Genomic DNA, 22,745 nt, shown 5'->3' on the forward strand with positions numbered 1-22,745 from the left:
ACTTAATAGCAATCACAATAATTACATTGAAAAAATGTACAGGCAATACATGTGATCGTACTCGTCAATGATTGCTATTGGAATGGGCAGCATCATACCTTGCTCGGAACATCCCTAATATTTTGTCTACCAAGTACTACAAAGATGAAAAAGCTCTCGGTCTACCGAGCTATCTACATTCCTCCTCTCACCTATGGTCATGAAGTGTGGGTCATGACCGAAAGATTAAGATCGCGGATACAAGCAGACGAAATGAGTTTCCTCAGAAGGGTGGCTGGCATCTCCCTTAGAGATAGGGTAAGAAGTTCAGTGACCCAAGAGAGACTCTGAGTACAGCCGCTTCAGTTTCGCTTGGAAAGGAACCAGCTTAGGTGGTTCGGGCATCTTGTGTGGATGCCTCACGAGCGTCTCTCTAGGGAGGTCCTCTTTGCACGTCCCACTGGGAGGAGACCCGGCAGCAGGCCAAGGACCAGAGAGGGGGGATTACATCTCCTTTCTGGCCTGGGAACGCTTCGGGATCCCCCAGGAGGAAGTTACTAATGTTGCTCTGGAGAGGGAAGTCTGGGGGTCTCTGCTGGAGCTGTTGTCCCCGCGACCCGATTCCGGATAAGCGGTTGAAGATGGATGAATGGAAGTATTACAAAGATGGTGTCTGTTTTGTGTGTCGTACCTGTTTCCCGCTGTGAATGCGGTTCTTGCGTAGGACGGGCGTACTTCCCGTGGTCACCCAAACACCGGCCAGCGTGTTGCTGTACACCTCGTTCTCCTCGATCACCCCTTGACCTTTTTCATGCTGAAAGCCACAAAGAATGTCAGAGTTAGAACCAAGAATGAGAAAAGTTGTCGTTAAAAGCAGAAAAGAGAAAAAAGTAGTGGTTCGAAGCAGAAGAGAGAAAAGTATAGGTTTAAGGCAGAAAAGAAAAAAAGTTGTGGTGAGAGAGCAAACAGAGAAGGGTAGTGGTTAGAGAGCAGAAAGAGAAAAAAGAAGTGGTTCAAAGCAAAAGAGAGAAAAGTAGTGGTTAGATAGATAGTACTTTATTGATTCCTTCAGGAGAGTTCCCTCAGGAAAATTAAGAGAGCGAACAGAGAGGGGAGTGGTTATAGAACAGAAAGAGAGAACAGTAGTGGTTCGCAGCAGAAAAGACAAAAAAAAAACTGGTTCTCAGTAAAATAGAAAAAAGTAGTGGTTAGAAAGCGAACAAAGAAGGGTAGTGGTTAGAGAGCAGAAAGAGAGAAAAGTAGTGTTTAGAGAGCAGAAAGAGAACGTAGCGGTTCGAAGCAGAAAAGAGAAAAGTAGTGGTTAGAGAGCAGATAGAGATAAAAGTATTGGTTACAGAGAGGAAAGACAGAAGCGGTTAGAGAGCAGAAAAAGAGAAAAGTAGTGGTTAGAGAGCAGATAGAGATAAAAGTAGTGGTTGGAAAGCAGAAAGAAAGAAAAGTGGTGGTTAGAGAGCATGACGACAGAAAAGTAGTGGTTACAGAGCAAAAAGAGAAAAAAGTAGCGATTAGAGAGCAGAAAAAGAGAAAAGTAGCGATTAGAGAGCAGAAAAAGAGAAAAGTGGTGGTTAGAGAGCAGAAAGAGAGAAAAGTATTGGTTACAGAGAAGAAAGACAGAAGCGGTTAGAGAGCAGAAAAAGAGAAAAATAGTGGTTAGAGAGCATAAAAATTGAAAATTGGTGGTTACAGAGCAGAAAGAGAAAAGTAGCAGTTTGCAGCAATAGAGAAAAGTAGTTGTTAGAAAGCAAACAGAGAAGGGTAGTGGTTAGAGAGTAGAAAGAACAGTAGCGCTTTGAAGCAAAAAAAGAGAAAAGTAGTGGTTAGAGAGCAGAAAGAGAGAAAAGTAGTGTTGAAGAGCAGAAACAGAGAAGGGTAATGTTAGAGAGCAGAAAGAGAGAAAAGTAGTGGTTGAGAGCAGAAAGAGAACAGTAGCGGTTGGAGAGCAGAAAGAGAGAACAGTAGCGGTTGGAGAGCAGAAAGAGAGAAAAGTAGCGGTTGGAGAGCAGAAAGAGAGAAAAGTAGCGGTTGGAGAGCAAACAGAGAGAACAGTAGTCGTTGGAGAGCAGAAAGAGAGAACAGTAGTGGTTGGAGAGCAAACAAAGAATGGTAGTGTTAGAGAGCAGAAAGAGAGAAAAGTAGTGGTTGAAGAGCAAAAAGAGAGAAAAGTAGTGGTTGGAGAGCAGAAAGAGAGAAAAGTAGTGGTTGGAGAGCAGAAAGAGAAAACGGTAGTGGTTGGAGAGCAGAAAGAGAGAACAGTAGTGGTTGGAGAGCAGAAAGAGAGAACAGTAGTGGTTGGAGAGCAAAAAGAGAGAAAAGTAGTGGTTGGAGAGCAAAAAGAGAGAAAAGTAGTGGTTGGAGAGCAGAAAGAGAGAAAAGTAGTGGTTGGAGAGCAGAAAGAGAGAAAAGTAGTGGTTGGAGAGCAGAAAGAGAGAAAAGTAGTGGTTGGAGAGCAGAAAGAGAGAAAAGTAGTGGTTGGAGAGCAGAAAGAGAGAAAAGTAGTGGTTGGAGAGCAGAAAGAGAGAACAGTAGTGGTTGGAGAGCAGAAAGAGAGAAAAGTAGTGGTTGGAGAGCAGAAAGAGAGAAAAGTAGTGGTTGAAGAGCAAAAAGAGAGAAAAGTAGTGGTTGGAGAGCAGAAAGAGAGAAAAGTAGTGGTTGGAGAGCAGAAAGAGAGAACAGTAGTGGTTGGAGAGCAGAAAGAGAGAACAGTAGTGGTTGGAGAGCAGAAAGAGAGAAAAGTAGTGGTTGGAGAGCAGAAAGAGAGAAAAGTAGTGGTTGGAGAGCAGAAAGAGAGAAAAGTAGTGGTTGGAGAGCAGAAAGAGAGAAAAGTAGTGGTTGGAGAGCAGAAAGAGAGAACAGTAGTGGTTGGAGAGCAGAAAGAGAGAAAAGTAGTGGTTGGAGAGCAGAAAGAGAGAAAAGTAGTGGTTGGAGAGCAGAAAGAGAGAAAAGTAGTGGTTGGAGAGCAGAAAGAGAGAACAGTAGTGGTTGGAGAGCAGAAAGAGAGAACAGTAGTGGTTGGAGAGCAGAAAGAGAGAACAGTAGTGGTTGGAGAGCAGAAAGAGAGAACAGTAGTGGTTGGAGAGCAGAAAGAGAGAACAGTAGTGGTTGGAGAGCAGAAAGAGAGAACAGTAGTGGTTGGAGAGCAGAAAGAGAGAACAGTAGTGGTTGGAGAGCAAAAAGAGAGAAAAGTAGTGGTTGGAGAGCAGAAAGAGAGAAAAGTAGTGGTTGGAGAGCAGAAAGAGAGAAAAGTAGTGGTTGGAGAGCAGAAAGAGAGAAAAGTAGTGGTTGGAGAGCAGAAAGAGAGAAAAGTAGTGGTTGGAGAGCAGAAAGAGAGAAAAGTAGTGGTTGGAGAGCAGAAAGAGAGAAAAGTAGTGGTTGGAGAGCAGAAAGAGAGAAAAGTAGTGGTTGGAGAGCAGAAAGAGAGAAAAGTAGTGGTTGGAGAGCAGAAAGAGAGAAAAGTAGTGGTTGGAGAGCAGAAAGAGAGAAAAGTAGTGGTTGGAGAGCAGAAAGAGAGAAAAGTAGTGGTTGAAGAGCAAAAAGAGAGAAAAGTAGTGGTTGGAGAGCAGAAAGAGAGAAAAGTAGTGGTTGGAGAGCAGAAAGAGAGAACAGTAGTGGTTGGAGAGCAGAAAGAGAGAACAGTAGTGGTTGGAGAGCAGAAAGAGAGAAAAGTAGTGGTTGGAGAGCAGAAAGTAGGGGTGAATAGAAGTAGAGAACATTTACCACGTAGATGCCGCCATGCTGGCCGTCGTGGATCTTGTTGTGCCGCACGATGGGGCAGCTGTTGGTTCGGATCTGTATTCCCGCCAGAGCGTTCCCATAGATGTCGTTACTCTCTATTAAACCCCGCCCATCTCCAAATATGTACACGCCCCCTTGGTTGCCGTTGAAGATGGCGTTTCCCCTGCAAGCGACACAAAGGTCAGTGTGGTCATCGGAGACCCCTCCTCCCCGCCAGTGTGCTCACCGTATCGTGGGGTCGCTGTTGGACGTGATCCACACGCCGGCAAAGTTGTTGGCGTAGATTTTGTTCTCTATAAACTGGCCCCGCCCCTTCTCGTGCACGTAGATGCCGCCCGTTTGGCCGTGGTGTATCTCGCAGCGCACCACTGTGGGGTTGGCGTAGGCCTTCACCTCGAAGCCAGCGATGCGGTTTCTGTGGATGTTGCAGTTCTCAAAGTAGCCCTGGAACACAGACCAAGCACCATCAGCGCCATCGCAGGAAAAATGTTTCACCTCCTTATCATGGTTGTGTGATATGTACCAAATCAATTTGGCAGACGATACAGTTTTTTATATTATTGTTTGATCGTCACGATGCACGTTGATGACATCTTCTACCTGTGTCGCTCTAATGTGACAGTGACAAGCAAACAGAGGCCTCTTCAATGCACTGGAACATGCTCACTAGCGGCTAACGTCCCTCCACAGTGCAAAGTCACTGATCCTCGCCTCCATTGCGGAAAATAAACTACTTTTCTTTACAAGTTTCCTTATCACTGGAGGACGATGAACAGCTAGACATGTTACATTACACACCATAGGAGGGTATGTCAACTGCTAACTAGAGCTCTTGAATGTAAGCAAAGATAGGTGGATCGATACAGATAGGGCAAATATGTCCGATACTACGATGGTTAGTAGATTTGAGACCTTTTATTGTTGAAAAAAAAATCTTACGTTGTTTTTGTTATTGTTTACAAACTCAGAAATACATTTTCTGAACACAGGAGCCTTTAAAGTAAAAAACTAATGATCAAAAGCAGCCAATAGTAGGAAATATTTTGAATATGTAATTGATATTGTAAAAACGACATCCCGTTTTTCTAATTGATTGATTGAAACTTGTATTAGTAGATTGCACAGTACAGTACATATTCCGTACAAGTGACCACTAAATGGTAACACCCAAATAAGTTTTTCAACTGGTTTAAGTTGGGGTCCAGGTTAATCAATTCATGGATGACAGTTGTGATTGAAAATCGAATCATTCAATTATTGTTAAAATCTGTATCAGCATTGCTATGGTACATATTGCAACTGTACCTACTTAATATTGGATCCATTCTTAGATTTGCAGTACCACCCCAAAACTAATGTTAAATATGAAACATAAGAACAGCAGTGTATCTAGAAGCATTTTACAACAAAGTAACCAGACATTAACAGTACAGGAAATTATGGACTATAATACGCTACTTTTTTCTTGCGCTTTGAACCCTGCGGCTTATAAAACAGTGCGGATAGTTTATGAATTTTTGTTGCTCGTGGCCATAATGTTTTGAATTCAACAAATAGACACTAAAAAGGTGTTATTGTTTGTGCTATGGCGCCATCTTGTGAACGAGTTTTCTCACTGCGGTTGAGCATCTACAGTATTTCCTCCGGTTTAGTGCTTTAAACCGGAAGTAAAAGTGCCGTTCCGTCTTCTAGTCTTTCTACTCGTATGAATTCTTCACTCAACACTCCAAGCAACATTTGTTAATGCAATACAACAAACAATTCATACTTACTAAACCGTTCAATGTGTGATGTCTGTAGGAGTGTTTTTATGCATATTTGTACATTCTAGGGTTGTCCCGATACCAAAATGTATTACAAAATATTAGGGGTGTAACGGTACGTGTATTTGTATTGAACCGTTTCGGTACGGGGTTTTCGGTTCGGTTTGGAGGTGTACCGAACGACACGGACATATACAGTAAGTAGCGCACCGCACGTTGTGTAAACAATGCACACCGAGGCACCATGAATTGATTTACATGGATCTCGACTTAAACAAGTTGGAAAACTTATTCGGGTGTTACTATTTAGTGGTCAATTGTACGGAATATCTACTGTACTGTGCAATCTGCTAATAAAAGTTTCAATCAATCAAAAAAACCAAAACACACGGCATGCTAGCACCGACTGGGCTATGATAGACAGACCACACCTCCTCTTTTCACGGGATATGTCCTCTTTGCGGAGCTGTCCAGGTGGAGTTTCTTAAATGTTTCGAATGTCTGGCATTTTAAGTTATGGTTGCGTGTATTTTCAATGTACGTTCAGGGTTAAGAAGGGGTTGAAACCAAAACAAAAAGTGGTGCACGCAGCGTTAACATTCGTGAGGACGGGGCAGAGACAGAGAGCGAGAGAGTTATGATAAACGCGCATGCGTCGCCAGGCTCTGCTTTTTATTTATTGATTAATCAGATTTAATTTTTTATTATTTATAGCAGGGGTGTCAAAAGTGTGCCCCTGATCCGGAGGTCATTTGCGGCCCACAGCTACTATTTTAAAAGGCCCACGGCACATTCTAAAAATACTAGTAAAATAAACAAAAACATAAACAAAAGTGAAGTAAAAAAGCTTAAAGGCTAAATGTAATTTAGAAAAAGTTGCAACTTTGACTAATAAAACAAAGCTGTTTTTTTTTCTTTCAAACTTTCATTGCTCAAAACGTAATATTGAATCAAAATCAATGTTATTATGAATTATTGACCTATCCAAGTTTCCGATTACCTCACATCAAATATTCCACTAAGGAAAATATTTTTGGTGGAAGATTTAGCAAATTTGTTAAATAAATAATCAAAAAAATTTATATTTTGTTTTTTTCTTACTGTACTGAAAATGAACCGAACCGTGACCTCTGAACCGAGGTACGTACCGTACCGAACCGAAATTTTGGTGTACCGTTACACCCCTATAATACATTGATACTCTTCTAAATGAAGGGGACCAAAAAAATGGCATTATTGGCTTTATTTTAACAAAAACTCTTAGGGTAGGTATATTAAACATGTTTCTTACTGTGATGTTCGGTCCAAGCTACATGCCCACTCCACTGCATTTGTCTCAGGCAACGCTTAGGAGTACAAGAAGGCCAGATATGACCTGTGTAAATCCATCAGCGAGGCCAAGGGACAATACAAACAAAAGCTGGAGGGATTCTACTCCACCACAGATTCCCGGCGCATGTGGCAAGGCCTGCAACACATCACAGACTACAAGCAGGGGAGCAGGGGCGTCACAAACAGCCAACGATCACTGCCAGATGAGCTGAATGAGTTCTACGCCCACTTCGAGGTCCTCAACACCAACCAACAGAGAGGGGTTCTGACCACGCAGCGCACGCAGGACCCACCACTCACTGTGACAACAGCAGAGGTACGTACAGTTCTGAGGAGAACAAACCCACGGAAGGCAACATCCCTGGCCAGGCCCTCAGGGAGTGTTCATCAGAGCTGGCTGAAGTACTTGCTGACATATATAACTTGTCACTAGCACAAGCTGTTGTGCCCACCTGCTTCAAGACCACTACCATCGTGCCCCTGCCAAAGAAAAACACTGTGACCTATCCGAATGACTATCGCCCTGTTGCACTCACCCCAATAGTGATGAAGTGCTTCGAAAGGATAGTCATGTCACACATCAAGAAGACCATCTCAGACACACTGGACCCTCGACAGTTTGCCTACCGGCAGAACCGGTCCACTGAGGAATCAGTCAACACCGTCATCCACACCACCATCACCCACTTAGAAGGCAAGGACACCTATGCCAGGCTATTATTCATCGACTACAGCTCTGCTTTTAACACGGTCATCCCACAAAAACTTACTGCTAAACTCCTCAATGTTGGTCTGACACCAACTCTCTGTGACTGGGTCTTGAACTTTCTCACAAACCGGCCCCAGTCAGTCAGAATCGGCAACCAGACATCAGGCACAAAGGTTCTAAGCATAGGGACCCCGCAAGGCTTCGTGCGGAGCCCCCTACTGTACACCCTCTTCACACACGACTGTGTGGCCTCCCAAAACAACACCAGTATCATCAAGTTTGCAGAGGATACTACGGTCGTCGGACTGATCACCGGGGGAGCTGATGCAGCGTACAGAAGGGAGGTAGCGGAACTAGTGGCCTGGTGTCAGGATAATAATCTCTCCTTGAACACACAAGACCAAGGAGATGATTATTGACCACAGTACACACCTTTGTACATAAGGGGGACAAAGGTAGACAGGGTGAAAACCTTTAAATTCCTTAGGACCCACATTAGCGCGGACCTCACCTGGGATCACAACACAACAAACAATAAAGAAAGCCCATCAGCGACTGTACTTCCTAAGAAGGCTGACAAAATTTGGTATGCCACCCAAAATTCTCAGCAACATCTATAGAAGTACGGTTGACTGTGTCCTTACCAGCTCAATCACGGTCTGGTATGGAAACTTGCACTGCTAAGGACAGGAAGGCACTCCAGCGAGTGATTAAAACTGCTCAGTACATATCAGGAGCAGCCTTCCCCTCACTACAGGACATGTACTCTACCAGGGCCACTAGGAGAGCACACAACATCATAAAAGACAGTACACACCCCCAGCACAGTCTCTTCAGCCTCCTACCGTCAGGCAGACGATACAGGAGCCTGAAATCCAGGACTACGAAACTGACAAATAGTTTCTACCCACAGGCCATCAGGCTTGTGAATGCTAACTTGTGAATGCTAGCCCCCCCCCCCCCTTTTACTTTGTCTTTTTGAACAAAAGACAGGTACCTTGACCACCCCCGAACTGTGAACCATCACTGTAGACATTTTTCACCTTTGATCACTAAAGACACTTTAACTGCTGCTGTGACCCAAGGTCACCTCCATATTTATACTGTTGACTGTCAATCAGAATGTGCAATAATGTTATGTTACTTACTGTGCCTTGTATATACATTTTTATTTTTTTTTATTTTTAGCTAAGTAACATGTGACTTGTTGAAGGGTGGACTAGCAAAGTAAGATTTTCATTGTACGGCAAACTGTCTGCATATGACAATAAACAATCTTGAATTACTGCAATTGTGTCCATAAATAAAATAGTGAACATACGAGACAACTTGTCTTTTATTAGTAAGTAAGCAAACAAAGGCTCCTAATTAGTCTGCTGTCGTATGCAGTAACATTTTGTGTCATTTTCCATTCTATTATTTTGTCAAATTTATGAGGGCGTTAGGGTTAGAAAATAAATGATTCATCTACTTGTTCATTTACTGTTAATATCTGCTTACTTTCTGTTTCAAAACGTTTTATTTAAACATCTCTTAAAATGTAATAATCACTTATTGTTCTGTTTGATACTTTACATTAGTTTTGGATGATACCACACATTTGGGTATCGATTCAACACCAAGTAGTTACAGGATCATACAATGGTCATAATTTAAGTCATGTGTCCAGGGACGTATTTCCTGAGTATATAAACATAATATACATTTAACAAAAAGGAAAAAATATTTTGTGATGCAAAAAAATATTGATGTAATCATTGTAGTATCGACTAGATGCGCTCCTATACTTGGTATCATTACAGTGGATGTCAGGTGCAGATCCACCCATGGCATTTGTTTACATTGAGCTACGGTGTGTAGTGAAGCATGTTTAGCTATTCCTCGTCCTGCAGGGATGATACTTGTAAGAAACGTACTTTGTCGCCATGGAGACTAGGATTAGTGATTTAGAAGTAGCTAAAACACTGCCCACTGTGGATGGACGTTAGCCGCTAGCTATTTAGCATGTCTTAAAGCACCTCTTCCTAAGGGGGTTTCAGTGTTATACCTTCATCTTTATCGTTAGTTTTTAAGCCAAAATGCGTCTTCACACTGTCTGCTTGTAAGTACTCTGCTAGGAAAAACAAGGCAATGTCATGACAAGCCTTCATGCCAGTGAAAAAAAAAGGGAGGTGCGGGGGGTGGAGAGAACCGGTACCTTTTAGAGGCGGTATAGTACCAAATATGATTAATCAGTATCGCGGTACTATACTAGTACCGGTATACCGTACAGCCCTACTAGTTACTATGGTAATGTAATTAAAATAGCTTTGTTGTTATCAGCTAATATACTAAAACATTTACGAGTGTCTGCGTTAATAATATTACCTTCCAATGGCATTCTTTTGTATTGCTCCTGTTTCGTAAGTTCTTCATTAAATTCCCCAAAACCGTCACCGTGGAGTTTTTGAGTCTGTTTAGCTGATTGGAGAGCTACCTTTCGCATCTAGTGGGTCCATGAGAATGACATCGGTTTTGTTTTATCAGCCGTTTTACTGCCATTTTACCTACTAAAGTATGAAAATAAACATTTACAAAAAGATTGTCTGAATACCTAATTTCCCTATATTATATATATATATATATATATATATATATATATATATATATATATATATATTAGCTGCTTATAGTCTAATGCGGCAAATAAGTGGAAAAAAAAAATTATTGCAAAATTTAATGGGTGCGTCTTATATGCGAGTGTGCTTTATGGTCCGGAAAATATGGTACTATCATGTATTCTAAATTGGCAGCCTTTGTAACCTGTTTTGAAATGGTTCTATTATGATTTTTAGGTCCTATAATATATTGTTAGAGATGTCCGATAATATATCGGTTTTATCGGCCGATAAATGCTTTAAAATGTAATATCGGAAATTATTGGTATTGGTTTCAACATCCCGATTTTTCCGGGAGACTCCCGAAAATCTCCCAGGTCAACCGTTCCCCTGAATTTCTCATAATTTCATGCCGGACAACATTTTTGGGGGTGTGCCTTAAAGGCACTGCCTTTAGCATCCTCTACAACCCGTCGTCACGTCTGCTTTTCCTCCATACAAACAGCATGCCGGCCCAGTCACATGATATATGCGGCTTTTACACACACATAAATGAATGCAATGCATACCTGGTCAACAGCCATACAGGTCACACTGAGGGTGGCCGTATAAACAACTTAATGTTACAAATATGCGCCACACTGTGAACCCATACCAAACAAGAATGAAAAACACATTTCGGGAGAACATCAGCACTGTAACACAACAGAACAAATACCCAGAACCCCTCGCAGCACTAACTCTCCCGCGACGCTACAATATACACCCCCCGCTATCCCTCCACCCTGTTACAACACACTTTAGTACCTCAACCTCCTCATGCGCTGTCAGGGAGAGCATGTCCCAAATTCCAAGCTGCTGTTTTGAGGCATGTTAAAAAAAAAATAATGCACTTTGTGACTTCAATAATAAATATGGCAGTGCCATGTTGGCATTTTTTTTCCATAACTTGAGTTGATTTATTTTGGAAAACCTTGTTACATTGTTTAATGCATCCACTGGGGCATCACAACAAAATTAGGCATAGTAGTGTGTTAATTCCACGACTGTAAATATCCGTATCAGTTGATATCGGAATCGGTAATTAAGATTTGGACAATATTGGAATATCGCATAAAAAAGCCATTATCGGACATCTGTAATAAAATCTTGGTCTGAATACCTAACTTCCCAATTTATATACAGTATATTGTGCTTAAAGTCCAATGTGGCAAATCACAGGAAAAAAACATTTTCTTCTCAGATTTAGTGGGTGCGTCTTATATGCGAGTGTGCTCTATACCCGCTGTCAGTGTGTGAATGTGTGTGTGAATTAGGGCAGGGTATCGAGTATCGATTGGAACCCGGACTAACTTTCCGATTCTCCCGGAATCGTTCAAAAGCTTAAATTTTGATCCCTAGTTTCGATACCCAGTCCGCCGACCCGGAAGAAGAAGCCGCTGAACACCAACGAAGAAGCGCCCACCGAGCGAGTCAGTCAAGCATGGATAGCGGGTGTCGACGGTCGAAAGTGTGGCTTTATTTTACTTAAAAAAATGAAATATCGGCGAAATGGAACACGTGCGACAGGACTGTTTCGTGCTTAGGAGGGTGCACGTCGAACATGATGAAGCACCTCCGAGTTCATGCAGTACAAATAAATGCGTGTCCCGTCTTTGACAGGAGACACTATCTGTCCAGAACGCTCACGCATCCTGCCTGAGAAGGCGGATATGGTCATTTTCCTAAACAAGAAGTGTCTCTTATTTTATACTGTACCTGCTGCTAATCTGGACTGGGTTTTGCAAGTTGTTTTTTTATTGTTTATTTGTTTTTCTGCACCAGGTTAGCCCATCAGTGGGAGCACGGTAACATGTTTAAGTACCTGCAGCATCATACACTTCTGTGTGTAAATGTGTTTTCATGAGGTTTTCAAAAATAAAGCTATCTTGATGAAAGTGTACCCCTGGTAAAACGTATTCATAATTTATAATATTTATATTCAAGTTCATAGATTTGATATTTATATTCTGGTTGAAAACAGCCCTGTGAGGAATTTATAGTAAAGTTCATAAAAAGTTAATAGAATTCAAATTTATGGAGAATGTCCTATTTCATTCAGAAAGACTGTAGGTTAGCTAGCTCATTTAAAATATCCAAAACTTTTTTTTGACCCTACTTTTTTTTTTTTTAAAGAAAGAATCGCAATCGAGAATAGTCAGGAATCGGAATCGAAACAAAGAATCGGAATCGGAATTGTTCAAATTCAAACGATACCCAACCCTAGTGTGAATGGGCAAATGTGGAAATACTGTCAAAGCGCTTTGGGCTCCTTAAAAAGGGTAGAACAGCACTATACAAGTACAACCCATTTACCATTTACCATAGTCTGGGAAATACGGTCCATTAGAAAGTAGTTTTGACAAAATAATACAACTGAGATCTAGAATATATTATTACGTATTCTAAATTGGCAGCCTTTATAACCTGTTTTGAAATGGTTCAATTCTATTTTTTATGCCATATAGTATATTGTCAAATGTATCATCATGGTAAAAGGCTGCAATATATATCGTCATATAGCTTTTAGTCTGCATGGCCCATCCCTAGTGATCGTGCGTGTTGAAGTGTTACCATGCCGTGATCAAACGTGAACACCCCCACGTCTCTCCCGTAGTGGATGTGGTTACGCCTGATGATGGGGTTCCCGTGGTTCTTCACCCAAATTCCCGCCAGCGCGTTGTTGCTGATTTCATTGTCTTCGTAAATGCCCTGAAAAACAAAAACCTGAACGTGAGCGTTCGCCGGCACTTTGTCGCCTAGCGGGGGATGGCAACCAGCGCTGACCTGCGCGTGGTCCGTGATGTAAAGGCCGACGTTCTCACAGTCGCTGATGTTGCAGTGCTTGATGGTGGGACACGCTCCCTGGCCGCTCACGCACACGGCCGAACCCACTAAAACACACAGTCGGATGAAGCAAGCTTTACACAAACACACAACATGTGGACTGAACCAAAGTCAAACACTGTTATTAAATGACATACATACTCTGTTACTTAACTGTTGGACAAATGTTATATACTGTGGTTGAACCTTTACCATGCTGTTAAGCTCTAGCCTGTTACAACAAACTTTAGTACCGTTAATTAACTGTTGCCATGATGTGTGTACCATTATGAAGTTGTAAAATATTGTTAAACTGTTGCAGTAAGACCGTGTATTGTCATGAGACTAACACACTGCCATGATATTGTAACATACTGTTGGGAGACTTTTGCGTATTGTCACAAGACTGGAATGTGTTAAACTGTCAAACATACAAGACTGTTACGTACTTAAATGAAACTGTAACATACGTCAGTGAGACGCTTACATATTGTGCTGCGATTGCATCACTCTCTTATTGAACTATAACATATCAGTAAGCCCGTTACGTGAGACTTTAACATACTTTCAGGAGGCGGTTACCTAAGGTCCTGAGAGTGAAACGTACTGTCATCAAACCATTACATTCGGCTGCAACATATTGTTATTGAACTGTAACATGTTGCAATAAGATTGTTCCGGATTGCTATAGTATTTTAAACACACCATCCTCAGATGGTTACCTTCTGTAACGAGACAATAACATTCTTATTGAATGGTCACAAAGGCCTTGTTCACAATGCAGGTCCATTACAATTTTGTTGTCCACATGCAACCTGTATCGGATTTTTTCATCCAGGCATTTTTCGTATGTAGATCTAAATCAGATATATACGCGATGAGTCCTCAATGTGAACGCCACTACACTCGGGTCTCATTCATCCCAACAGAATGTCATCAAAAACCAATAAGCATAACAATTATTTGCCAAAATAGAGGAATACAGAATAAATAGTTGACAGAGCAGGAAAAAGGTGAAAATAATGTTCTAGGAACTCACGTGAAAGTTCCATCCTTCCTCCTGTCTGTGACTGCTCGCCCACAGACACGCTCTTCAAGCAAACATCAAAGCAAAATATCCCACAAAATAGCCAGAACCAAATTACTCGTCCTCTTCCTTTTAATCTTCTACACGCAATAATTTGGTTCAGAAAATGTTGAGTTTGATTGGCCAAAATCTTTGAAACTGCCACAAACGTGCCAGTACAGAGACCGACGGGAATCTACTTTCGTAAACATTGCAGTGCGTGTGACATCACATTCGCACGAGGCTCAGTTTGCATTCACATTAGAATCTATTTTTTTGTAACGTGTACAACCACAAAAAAAAAAAGATCAGATTTGACAAAAATATCCGAATTGTACATCAGACCCTGCAGTGTGAACGTAGCCCACAATTGTTAGGTATTGCCATGCAATTGTAACATACTCTTATTTAACAGTTACGTACATCAGTAAGACTGTTTCGCATTTCCATTACATTGTTGCATATTTAACTGTAACATGTTGCAGCTGTTTGTCATTATGTATTGCCATTATATTGTAAAATAATACAGTTATACTGATACCTACAATTATTGTTATGCAACGGTTACGTCTTTACAAAATATGTTGCGTATTGTCATGCACTTGTGACAAACTTTCAGGAAGCTCTTACCTAGTGTGACCATGAAAAATTGGACAATTTTGTTGTCAATTTACTGTTGACCACCACCTCACAGATCACCTTTTGTCATTAGAGTCTAACATACGGTCATTGAACCGTTATAAACTACTGTCGTAAGAACGTAACATACTGTCATTGAAGCGTTAGATACGTCAATAAAACTGTTACCTACTGTCATTACAGTTTACCATACGGTCATTGAACCGTTACATACGTCGGTAAGAATGTTACCTACTCTCATTAGAGTTTAACATACAGTCATTGAACTGTTACAAACTACTGTCATAAGAACATAACATACTGTCATTATATTGTTAGGTATGTCAGTAAAACTATTACCTACTGTCATTAGAGTTTACCATACGGTCATTGAACCGTTACATACGTCGGTAAGAATGTTACCTACTCTCATTAGAGTTTAACATACAGTCATTGAACTGTTACAAACTACTGTCATAAGAACATAACATACTGTCATTATATTGTTAGGTATGTCAGTAAAACTATTACCTACTGTCATTAGAGTTTACCATACGGTCATTGAACCGTAAAAAACGTCGGTAAGAATGTTACCTACTGTCCTTAGAGTTTAACATACAGTCATTGAACCGTTACAAACTACCGCCATAAGAATGTAACATACTGTCATTGAACTATTAGTATGTCAGTAACACTGTTACATACTGTCATTAGAGTTTAACATATTGTCATTGAACCGTTACATATGTCAGCAAGACTGATCTACTGTCATGCGAGTGTAACAAACTTTGATTGAACTGTTACATACATCAGTAAAACTGTCACCTGCTGTCATTAGAGCTTAACATACTGTCATAGAACCGGTACAAACCACTGTCATAAAAATGTAACATACAGTCATTGAACCATTACATATGTCTGTAAGACAGTTACCTAACATAGTGTAATTGAACCGTTACAAACTACTGTCATAAGAATTTAACATACTGTCATTGAACCGTTGCATACGTCAGTAATACTGTTACCTACTGTCATTAGAGTTTAACAAATTGTCATTGAACCGTTACATATATCAGCAAGACTTATCTACTGTCATGCGAGTTAACAAACTTTGATTGAACTGTTACATACATCAGTAAAACTGTCACCTGCTGTCATTAGAGCTTAACATACTGTCATAGAATTGGTAATAACCACTGTCATAAGAATGTAACATAGTCATTGAACCATTACAAACGTCAGTAAGACTGTTAACTAACATAAATATCATTGAACCGTTACAAACTACTGTCATAAGAATGTACCATAATGTCATTGAACCGTTATGTACATCCGTAAGACTCATACCTACTGTCATTAGAGTTTCACATACTGTCATTGAACCATGAGTATGTCAGTAAGACTGTTACCTGATGTGATTAGAGTTAACCATATTGTCATTAAACCGATACAAACTACTGTCATAAGAATGTAACATATTTTCATTGAACAGTTACATATATCAGTAAAACTGTTAGCTACTGTCATTAGAGTTAAACATACTGTCATTGAACCGATACAAACTACTGTCATAAGAATGTAACATATTTTCATTGAACAGTTACATACATCAGTAAAACTGTTAGCTACTGTCATTAGAGTTAAACATACTGTCATTGAACCGTTACAAACTACTGCCATAAGAATGTCACATACTGTCATTGAACTGTTACAAACTACTGTCATAAGAACATAACATACTGTCATTATATTGTTAGATATGTCAGTAAAACTATTACCTACTGTTATTGAACCGTTAAAAGCGTCGGTAAGAATGTTACCTACTGTCATTAGAGTTTAACATACAGTCATTGAACAGATACAAACTACCGCCATAAGAATGTCACATACTGTCATTGAACCGTTTGTATGTCAGTAAGATTGTTGCCTGCTGTCATTACAGTTTAACATATTGTCATTGAACATATGACAGCAAGATTTATCTACTGTCATGCGAGTGTAACAAGCTGTGATTGGACTGTTAAATACATCAGTAAAACTGTCACCTGCTGTCATTAGAACTTAACGTACAGTCATTGAACCGTTAGTATGCCAGTAAGACTGTTACCTACAGTCATTAGCATTGAACATATTGTCATTGAACAGTTACATATGTCAGTAAGACTTATCTACTGTCACGAGAGTGTAAAACTGTGATTGAACTGTTACATACATCAGTACGACTGTCACCTGCTGTCATTAGAGTTTAACATACTGTCATTGAACCGGTACAAACCATTGTCAGAAGAATGTAACATACTGTCATTGAACCCTTACATACGTCAGTAAGATACATACAGCCATGAGTGTAACAGTCGTCACCTACTGTCACGAGTGTAACATATTGTCATTGAACCTCAACTTATGTCAGTAACACTGCTGCCTAGAGAAAGAATAGAGCAACAGGCTGTCATTGAACGGTTAAGTAAGTCAGATAGACTGCTACGTGTCATCATGAGTGTGATATACAATACTGTTATTCAACAGTTACATAGTGCAGAGCCAGCATGCACACACAAAACGGAGCGGCAGGTAGTGGAGCGTGGTCGCCAGCGGGGGCGTTACCTGTGCACGTAGAGCGTATGATGCAGTGGTCGATGTTGGGGCTGCAGTTGACGGTGATCTCCAGACAGTGGTGAGCATTGTGGTGCTGTGCTGACTTGTCGTCGGGGTTGAACTGGGCAGAGAAGAGCAGCTGCATGGATCACGACTGGATAATACCATTATGGTATCAACTGCGGCATATTGACATTAACTTCAGGATTCTGTGCTGACTCAGTATCATACTTACCTTTATGGTCATGTACCCCACGTAAGCATCCTCTGAACCCTCCATGAAGACAAACGTGGAATCCCTTGTGTTCTCTATCACCACTTTGTCCGCCACTTTACCAGGCGCTGAGGACACACGACGACTCATTCAAAAAGCTCCATTGTGCACAGACGGGGAAACGGTGCCCACCTGCACCAATCATGGTGATGGGAGACTCGATGTAGATCCACTCGTCTGTGTAGATGCCCGAGTGGACAAAGATTAGACCTTCAAAGTGGGCCTCTTGGACGCCTCCTAGTGCGTCTTCGATGGTGTCATAATACTGCAGGAGCAGCGGCATAAGGAGGCATTAGCATTTTTTTTAACCAAACACTGGTACGAAGACGAGCTGGGACTCACCAGCATGTTCTCTCTGCCCTTGTACCTGCCCGGGTTACTGTAGAAATGCTCTGCAAAGCCTGGTTTCACGTGTGCACCTTTGTACTGCAACACAACCCTTCTGTTACTTCAATGCGCATACAAATAGTATACAGAGAACTAGCATCTTACAGCGGCGCACAGTACCGTGGAACCTCCGTTTACCAACCCGTGCATTTGCAAACTTTTCGATCGAGCCAAATATGCATCCGTGTGTGAACCAAGTCTCTGCGTACGAACGCTTCTTTCATTCATTGTAGGCAAAAAGCAGGGCGCAGCATTTTTGAAAAGGCAGAGCCCTCCACGTCACTTGCTGCGCAGGACACTACTCCTTACTTCTCAGCGTTTCAGCGTGCGTGCCTTTTGCTAACTCAATACGAGTCTCAAGACAACAGACCAGCGTGAAAAGGAGGAGGGAATCGCTGTGGGAAAAAAAGGACTATTTGCAAGGAGTACAATAATGGCGCTCACCAGGATGGAGGAATCGCTTCGTACCACAGTACATTTTAAATGTGACGAGACCAGACATTTTGGGAAAAATATGCCAAAGCAGACATTTTCCACATCGGCGTCGAAGAAATAAGTCTCTTTCGGCGGCGCCGCTTTTAAAGGGTACGCACACACAAAGCTCCAGACCCCCCTGATCCCTCCCTTCTGCTCCTTACTCGTGGATTTTACATTTTTAAATGTTTAATATTGTAGCAATATGGTTGTTACAACTAAGGGTTTTGGTGATTACTGATCACTTGTGAGGACACCAAAGGGACTTCTGTGTGGGTGCGATTATCATAATTTCATGACCGAAGCAAAGAAAACTTTTTACACATTTATACTGAAATAAATACAGCTACAACTTATTAAATGAAAATATAGGAAAAAATACCTGCGGCGGTAAATTTTAGATCAATGAAGGAAAGAAGAAATTGAATGAATGTTTATAACTGCAAACATTTACATATACTAGGGCTGGGCGATATATCGATATATTGCGGGCTTGTCTCTGTGCGATATAGAAAATGACTATATCATGATATTCGCGTATACGTTCTCACGCAGTTTCTTTTAGCTGCGGGCATTACACTACAGGCTCTTCCCACTCCTTTTTGTATCTCCTTCTCACAGGCAATAAGCGTACCTTCTTACATACGTCACATATTGTCACGTCATACGTCACATACGTATACGCCCTCGCGGAGCTGAGAGGTAGCAGCATGGGTAACATTAGCTGTGATGCCTGCGAAGCCGTGCGAGTGGTAATACGAGAGAAAGAAGATGCGGATCTGATAAATGAAGGAAGAATTAATTCCCAAGTAAAACAGTAGGGGCTCCATCGTCTGGCGGTGGTTCGGCTTCAAGCGGGAATATGTCGAATAGACAACTTTAATTTGTCAAGTCTGGGGCACAAGCGTCGCTACCAAAGGTAGCATTACTGTTAATATATAGCATCATTTGAAAAGTGACCTGCTAATAACTGTTTAATAAATACAGTTTTGGTCAATTGACTTAGTTGGGATTTCCCTCTCTGCATTAAAGTTTAAAATGAGTATATATTAATGCAGTATGAACAAGAATGTCGCCCCCCGCGACCCCAAAAGGGAGTAAGCGGTAGAAAATGGATGGATGGATGTTTTAATGTAGACACATAGAATCATCATACTGCTGTGATTATATGTATCAAGTGTTAATTCAAGGCTAAGGCAAAATATTGGGACATATCGCGATATGGCCTAAAAAAAACGAGATATTTAAAAAAAAAAGGCCATATTGCCCAGCCCTAACATATACATAAAAATGTGTTTTCTTTTGTACTATTTTTTTAATGACTTAAGTAACGTTTGACAACCTTTTTCCAAAACACAATACAGAATGTGAGTTGTAACAGGATAATGCACACATTTATCATTTGTTTTTCAAAACGGTTACAAAAAAGTGGGAACCCATTTTTATAACTTGATGGGGTCCCTGGGGAAATTCCTAGCGCCAACACAGTATTGTGTTCAAAACTTCACTAAAATGTGGATTTTTGTCGAAGCTACAACCCATTACTCATATTTACATTGTTTTTTTTTGGGAGAGATTTGCCTCGCTATACGAACTTTGATTTAAGAACCCTGCTCAAGATTCCAATTACGTTTGTAAATGGAGGTTCCACTGTAGTCGCGGAAATTCCATTGTGATGCAACTTGTTTGTGTGCAACACTTCAAGTTTCGAAACTGGAAGAAGTGATAGCACTACACCAAGTAGCAGCACCTACAATGTTTTTTCTTTTTAAAAAATGAGAAAAAAAAAGTGACCCACGACTACTCCTGTCATGACAATGGATCACAACAAAATGACAATAAGAACTCACCAGTTGTTGAAAGCTCTCCTTCCAGGGGTTGGGGTGTTCGTGCTCTTCCGGGCTGACCTGGTAGAAGCGGCCAGGCTCCGGATGCATCATGGGACGCGTGTATTCATACACTTCCATGTATAGGCGCTTCCTGAGGCCCCCACCAAAAAAATAGTCTCAGTTCTCTTAAAAAGAAATGCCTAAAAGGCACGCTAACGTGAGCCACTGACCATAGTATTGGGTCGTTGGCGAGCTGGCTGAACCTCTTGCAGACGCACGCCGCCCGGCATAGGTCCTGCTCCAGTAGGTAGGAGAAGATCTTTAAGACGACTTCATCCGGAAGCTTCTGCTGCAGGTACTGCTCTGCTGGGGCTGCTTTGGAGACGACAAACACACGTTAAACAACATGCTATATTCAAAATAAAAAAGACGCAATCTTAACACAAAAAACACAAACCTGGCAAATCGTGGCTCTTACCGGACACGCGCGCCCTCTTGGCTCGGTGGCCGAAGGCTTCTGCCGAGGACGTGGACGCTCCCTGCGAACAAGGACTGAGCTCAAGCGAGCGAGGGAAAAAAAAAAGGAGTGATTCCAAAAGGCTCTAACCTCCATCGGGTTCTTGCTGGGGCAGGCGGCGGAGGAGGGGGGTGGCGGCGGAAGCAGCAGCGGCGGCGGCGGCCGCTGCTGCGGCAGCAGCAGCAGCAGCAGCAGCGCTTCTCTTAGGGAGCAGGGTCTTGCGTCTGAGCTGGTAGGGACTGTTCTGAGCTCCAGGACCGGACTCCTCGATGGCCATCTCTGCTGCGGCTGCTGCAGGAGCCTCCTCATCTGCACACATGTCATCAATATATTTATAAGAGCGCGCCTTCAGTTGGACAAAAAGGTCCAGTACAGCAGTGGTGCCCAACCGCCGGCGCCGGTCCTTGGCCCATTTGCTACTGGGCAGCACAGAGACATTCAATAATTTATGACCGACCGCATTTTCTCTTACTTAACCAGACCACCAGACCAACCAATAAGCTTGTTCATAAATGTATCATTAAACTCCTGATTGGAAGTCGCCTTTTGCTAAATGTGTTACATCTTTGTTACATGGGACAATGGACATTAATAAACAGATAAAATGGAAAGGTGCCAAATCGTAGCCAAAATCTAAGTTCCATCTGCAGTCTGCGGCAGGTGGATGACCTAAGATCAGGAGCAAAGTGTGCATAAGGCAGATGGAGAAGTGCTAAATTGTTGCATATAATATTTGTGCTGAAGGAAAACAATACGCATTTCCTTTGGCCTAGTAAGTCAATGTGCTGGTATTATTTCACATCGTCCTACTACAAAAGTAGTTAGCGATAACGGACGTATTTGCACATGTCATGTCTCATAGTCATTCTCATTGACATCCCACTGGGTTGTGAGTTTTCCTTGCCCTTATGTGGGCTCTGAACCGAGGATGTTGTTGGGGCTTGTGCAGCCTTTTGAGACACTTGTGATTTAGGGCTATATAATTAAACATTGATGACGATGACAATGTAAAAAAAGCTAACAGTGTATTTATGTATGAAATATTGGACAAAATATGAACACATAATATTTAGAAATCTATTGGAACCAGTGCTGGGCGATATATCAATATACACGATATATCGCGGGTTTGTCTCTGAGTGATTTAGAAAATGACTATAACGTGATATTTGAGTATACGTTCTCACGCAGTTGCTTTTTGCTGCTGGCATTACACTCCAGGCTCTTCCCCCTTCTTGTCTCTCCTTCTCAGAGACAAGCAGGCGCACTTTCTTACACACATTACATACTGTCACGTCATACGTCACATACGTATACGCCCTCACGGAGCAGAGAGGTAGCAGACTGTTAAATGTTAGCTGTGATGCTAGCGAAGCCGTTCGAGAGAGAGAATGTTTCGAATGAAGGAAGAAATAATTCCCAAGAAAAACAGCAGGAAGTCCATCGTCTGGCGGTGGTTTGGCTTCAAGTGGGAATATGTCGAACAGACAACCGTAATAAGTCAAGCATGCGGCACAAGCCTTGCTATAAAAAGTAGCATCACTGCTAATATGTAGCATCATTTGAAAAATCACCTGCTAGAGAATGAAGAGAATTTCATAACGTCCGTAGTAACCTACCACATAGCGAAGAACGAATACTATTTGATTTCCTATTATGCAGCTCATTTTTATTTGACGCATAAAATGTCTCTGACAAGCTTGCACTTTCTGTTTTGGAAATGACATGAACGTTTATGCCACTGCTTGACAACTGTTAAATAAATACAGTTTTGGTCAATTGGCTTAGTTGTGATTTCCTTCCCTGCATGAAAGTTTAAAAGTAGCATATATTAATGCAGTATGAAGAAGAATGTTTTAATGTAGACACATAGAATCATCATACTGCTTAGATTATATGCATCAAGTGTTAATTCAAGTCCAAGGCAAAATATTGAGATATATATCGTGTATCGCGATATGGCCCAAAAATATCAAGATATTAAAAA

At 41.4% G+C, this 22,745-nt stretch overlaps 1 protein-coding gene across 5 annotated transcripts in view; it reads right to left on the reverse strand.

Annotated features, from left to right (window-relative positions):
• LOC133557216 (F-box only protein 11-like) overlaps positions 1-22,745 on the reverse strand; it is a 40,854-nt gene that overhangs the window by 13,061 nt on the left and 5,048 nt on the right. Inside the window, exons 2-15 of one of the 5 annotated variants that reach the window (XM_061907515.1) lie at positions 20,924-21,067; positions 20,849-20,880; positions 20,699-20,780; positions 20,472-20,616; positions 20,263-20,392; positions 17,894-17,977; positions 17,684-17,816; positions 17,513-17,619; positions 17,287-17,398; positions 12,960-13,066; positions 12,747-12,884; positions 3,959-4,176; positions 3,715-3,895; positions 671-793 (exon numbers count right to left, since the gene is read on the reverse strand). In XM_061907515.1, the coding sequence (XP_061763499.1) occupies positions 671-793; positions 3,715-3,895; positions 3,959-4,176; positions 12,747-12,884; positions 12,960-13,066; positions 17,287-17,398; positions 17,513-17,619; positions 17,684-17,816; positions 17,894-17,977; positions 20,263-20,392; positions 20,472-20,616; positions 20,699-20,780; positions 20,849-20,880; positions 20,924-21,067 (1,736 nt within the window). Of the gene's footprint in view, positions 1-670; positions 794-3,714; positions 3,896-3,958; positions 4,177-12,746; positions 12,885-12,959; positions 13,067-17,286; positions 17,399-17,512; positions 17,620-17,683; positions 17,817-17,893; positions 17,978-20,262; positions 20,393-20,471; positions 20,617-20,698; positions 20,781-20,848; positions 21,068-22,745 lie in introns of all 5 variants that reach the window. The other 4 variants (XM_061907513.1, XM_061907512.1, XM_061907511.1 and 1 more) reach the window with 4 other exon arrangements.

This window comes from Nerophis ophidion, linkage group LG08 (genome assembly GCF_033978795.1).
Source record: "Nerophis ophidion isolate RoL-2023_Sa linkage group LG08, RoL_Noph_v1.0, whole genome shotgun sequence".
NCBI classification, from domain to species: domain Eukaryota; kingdom Metazoa; phylum Chordata; class Actinopteri; order Syngnathiformes; family Syngnathidae; genus Nerophis; species Nerophis ophidion.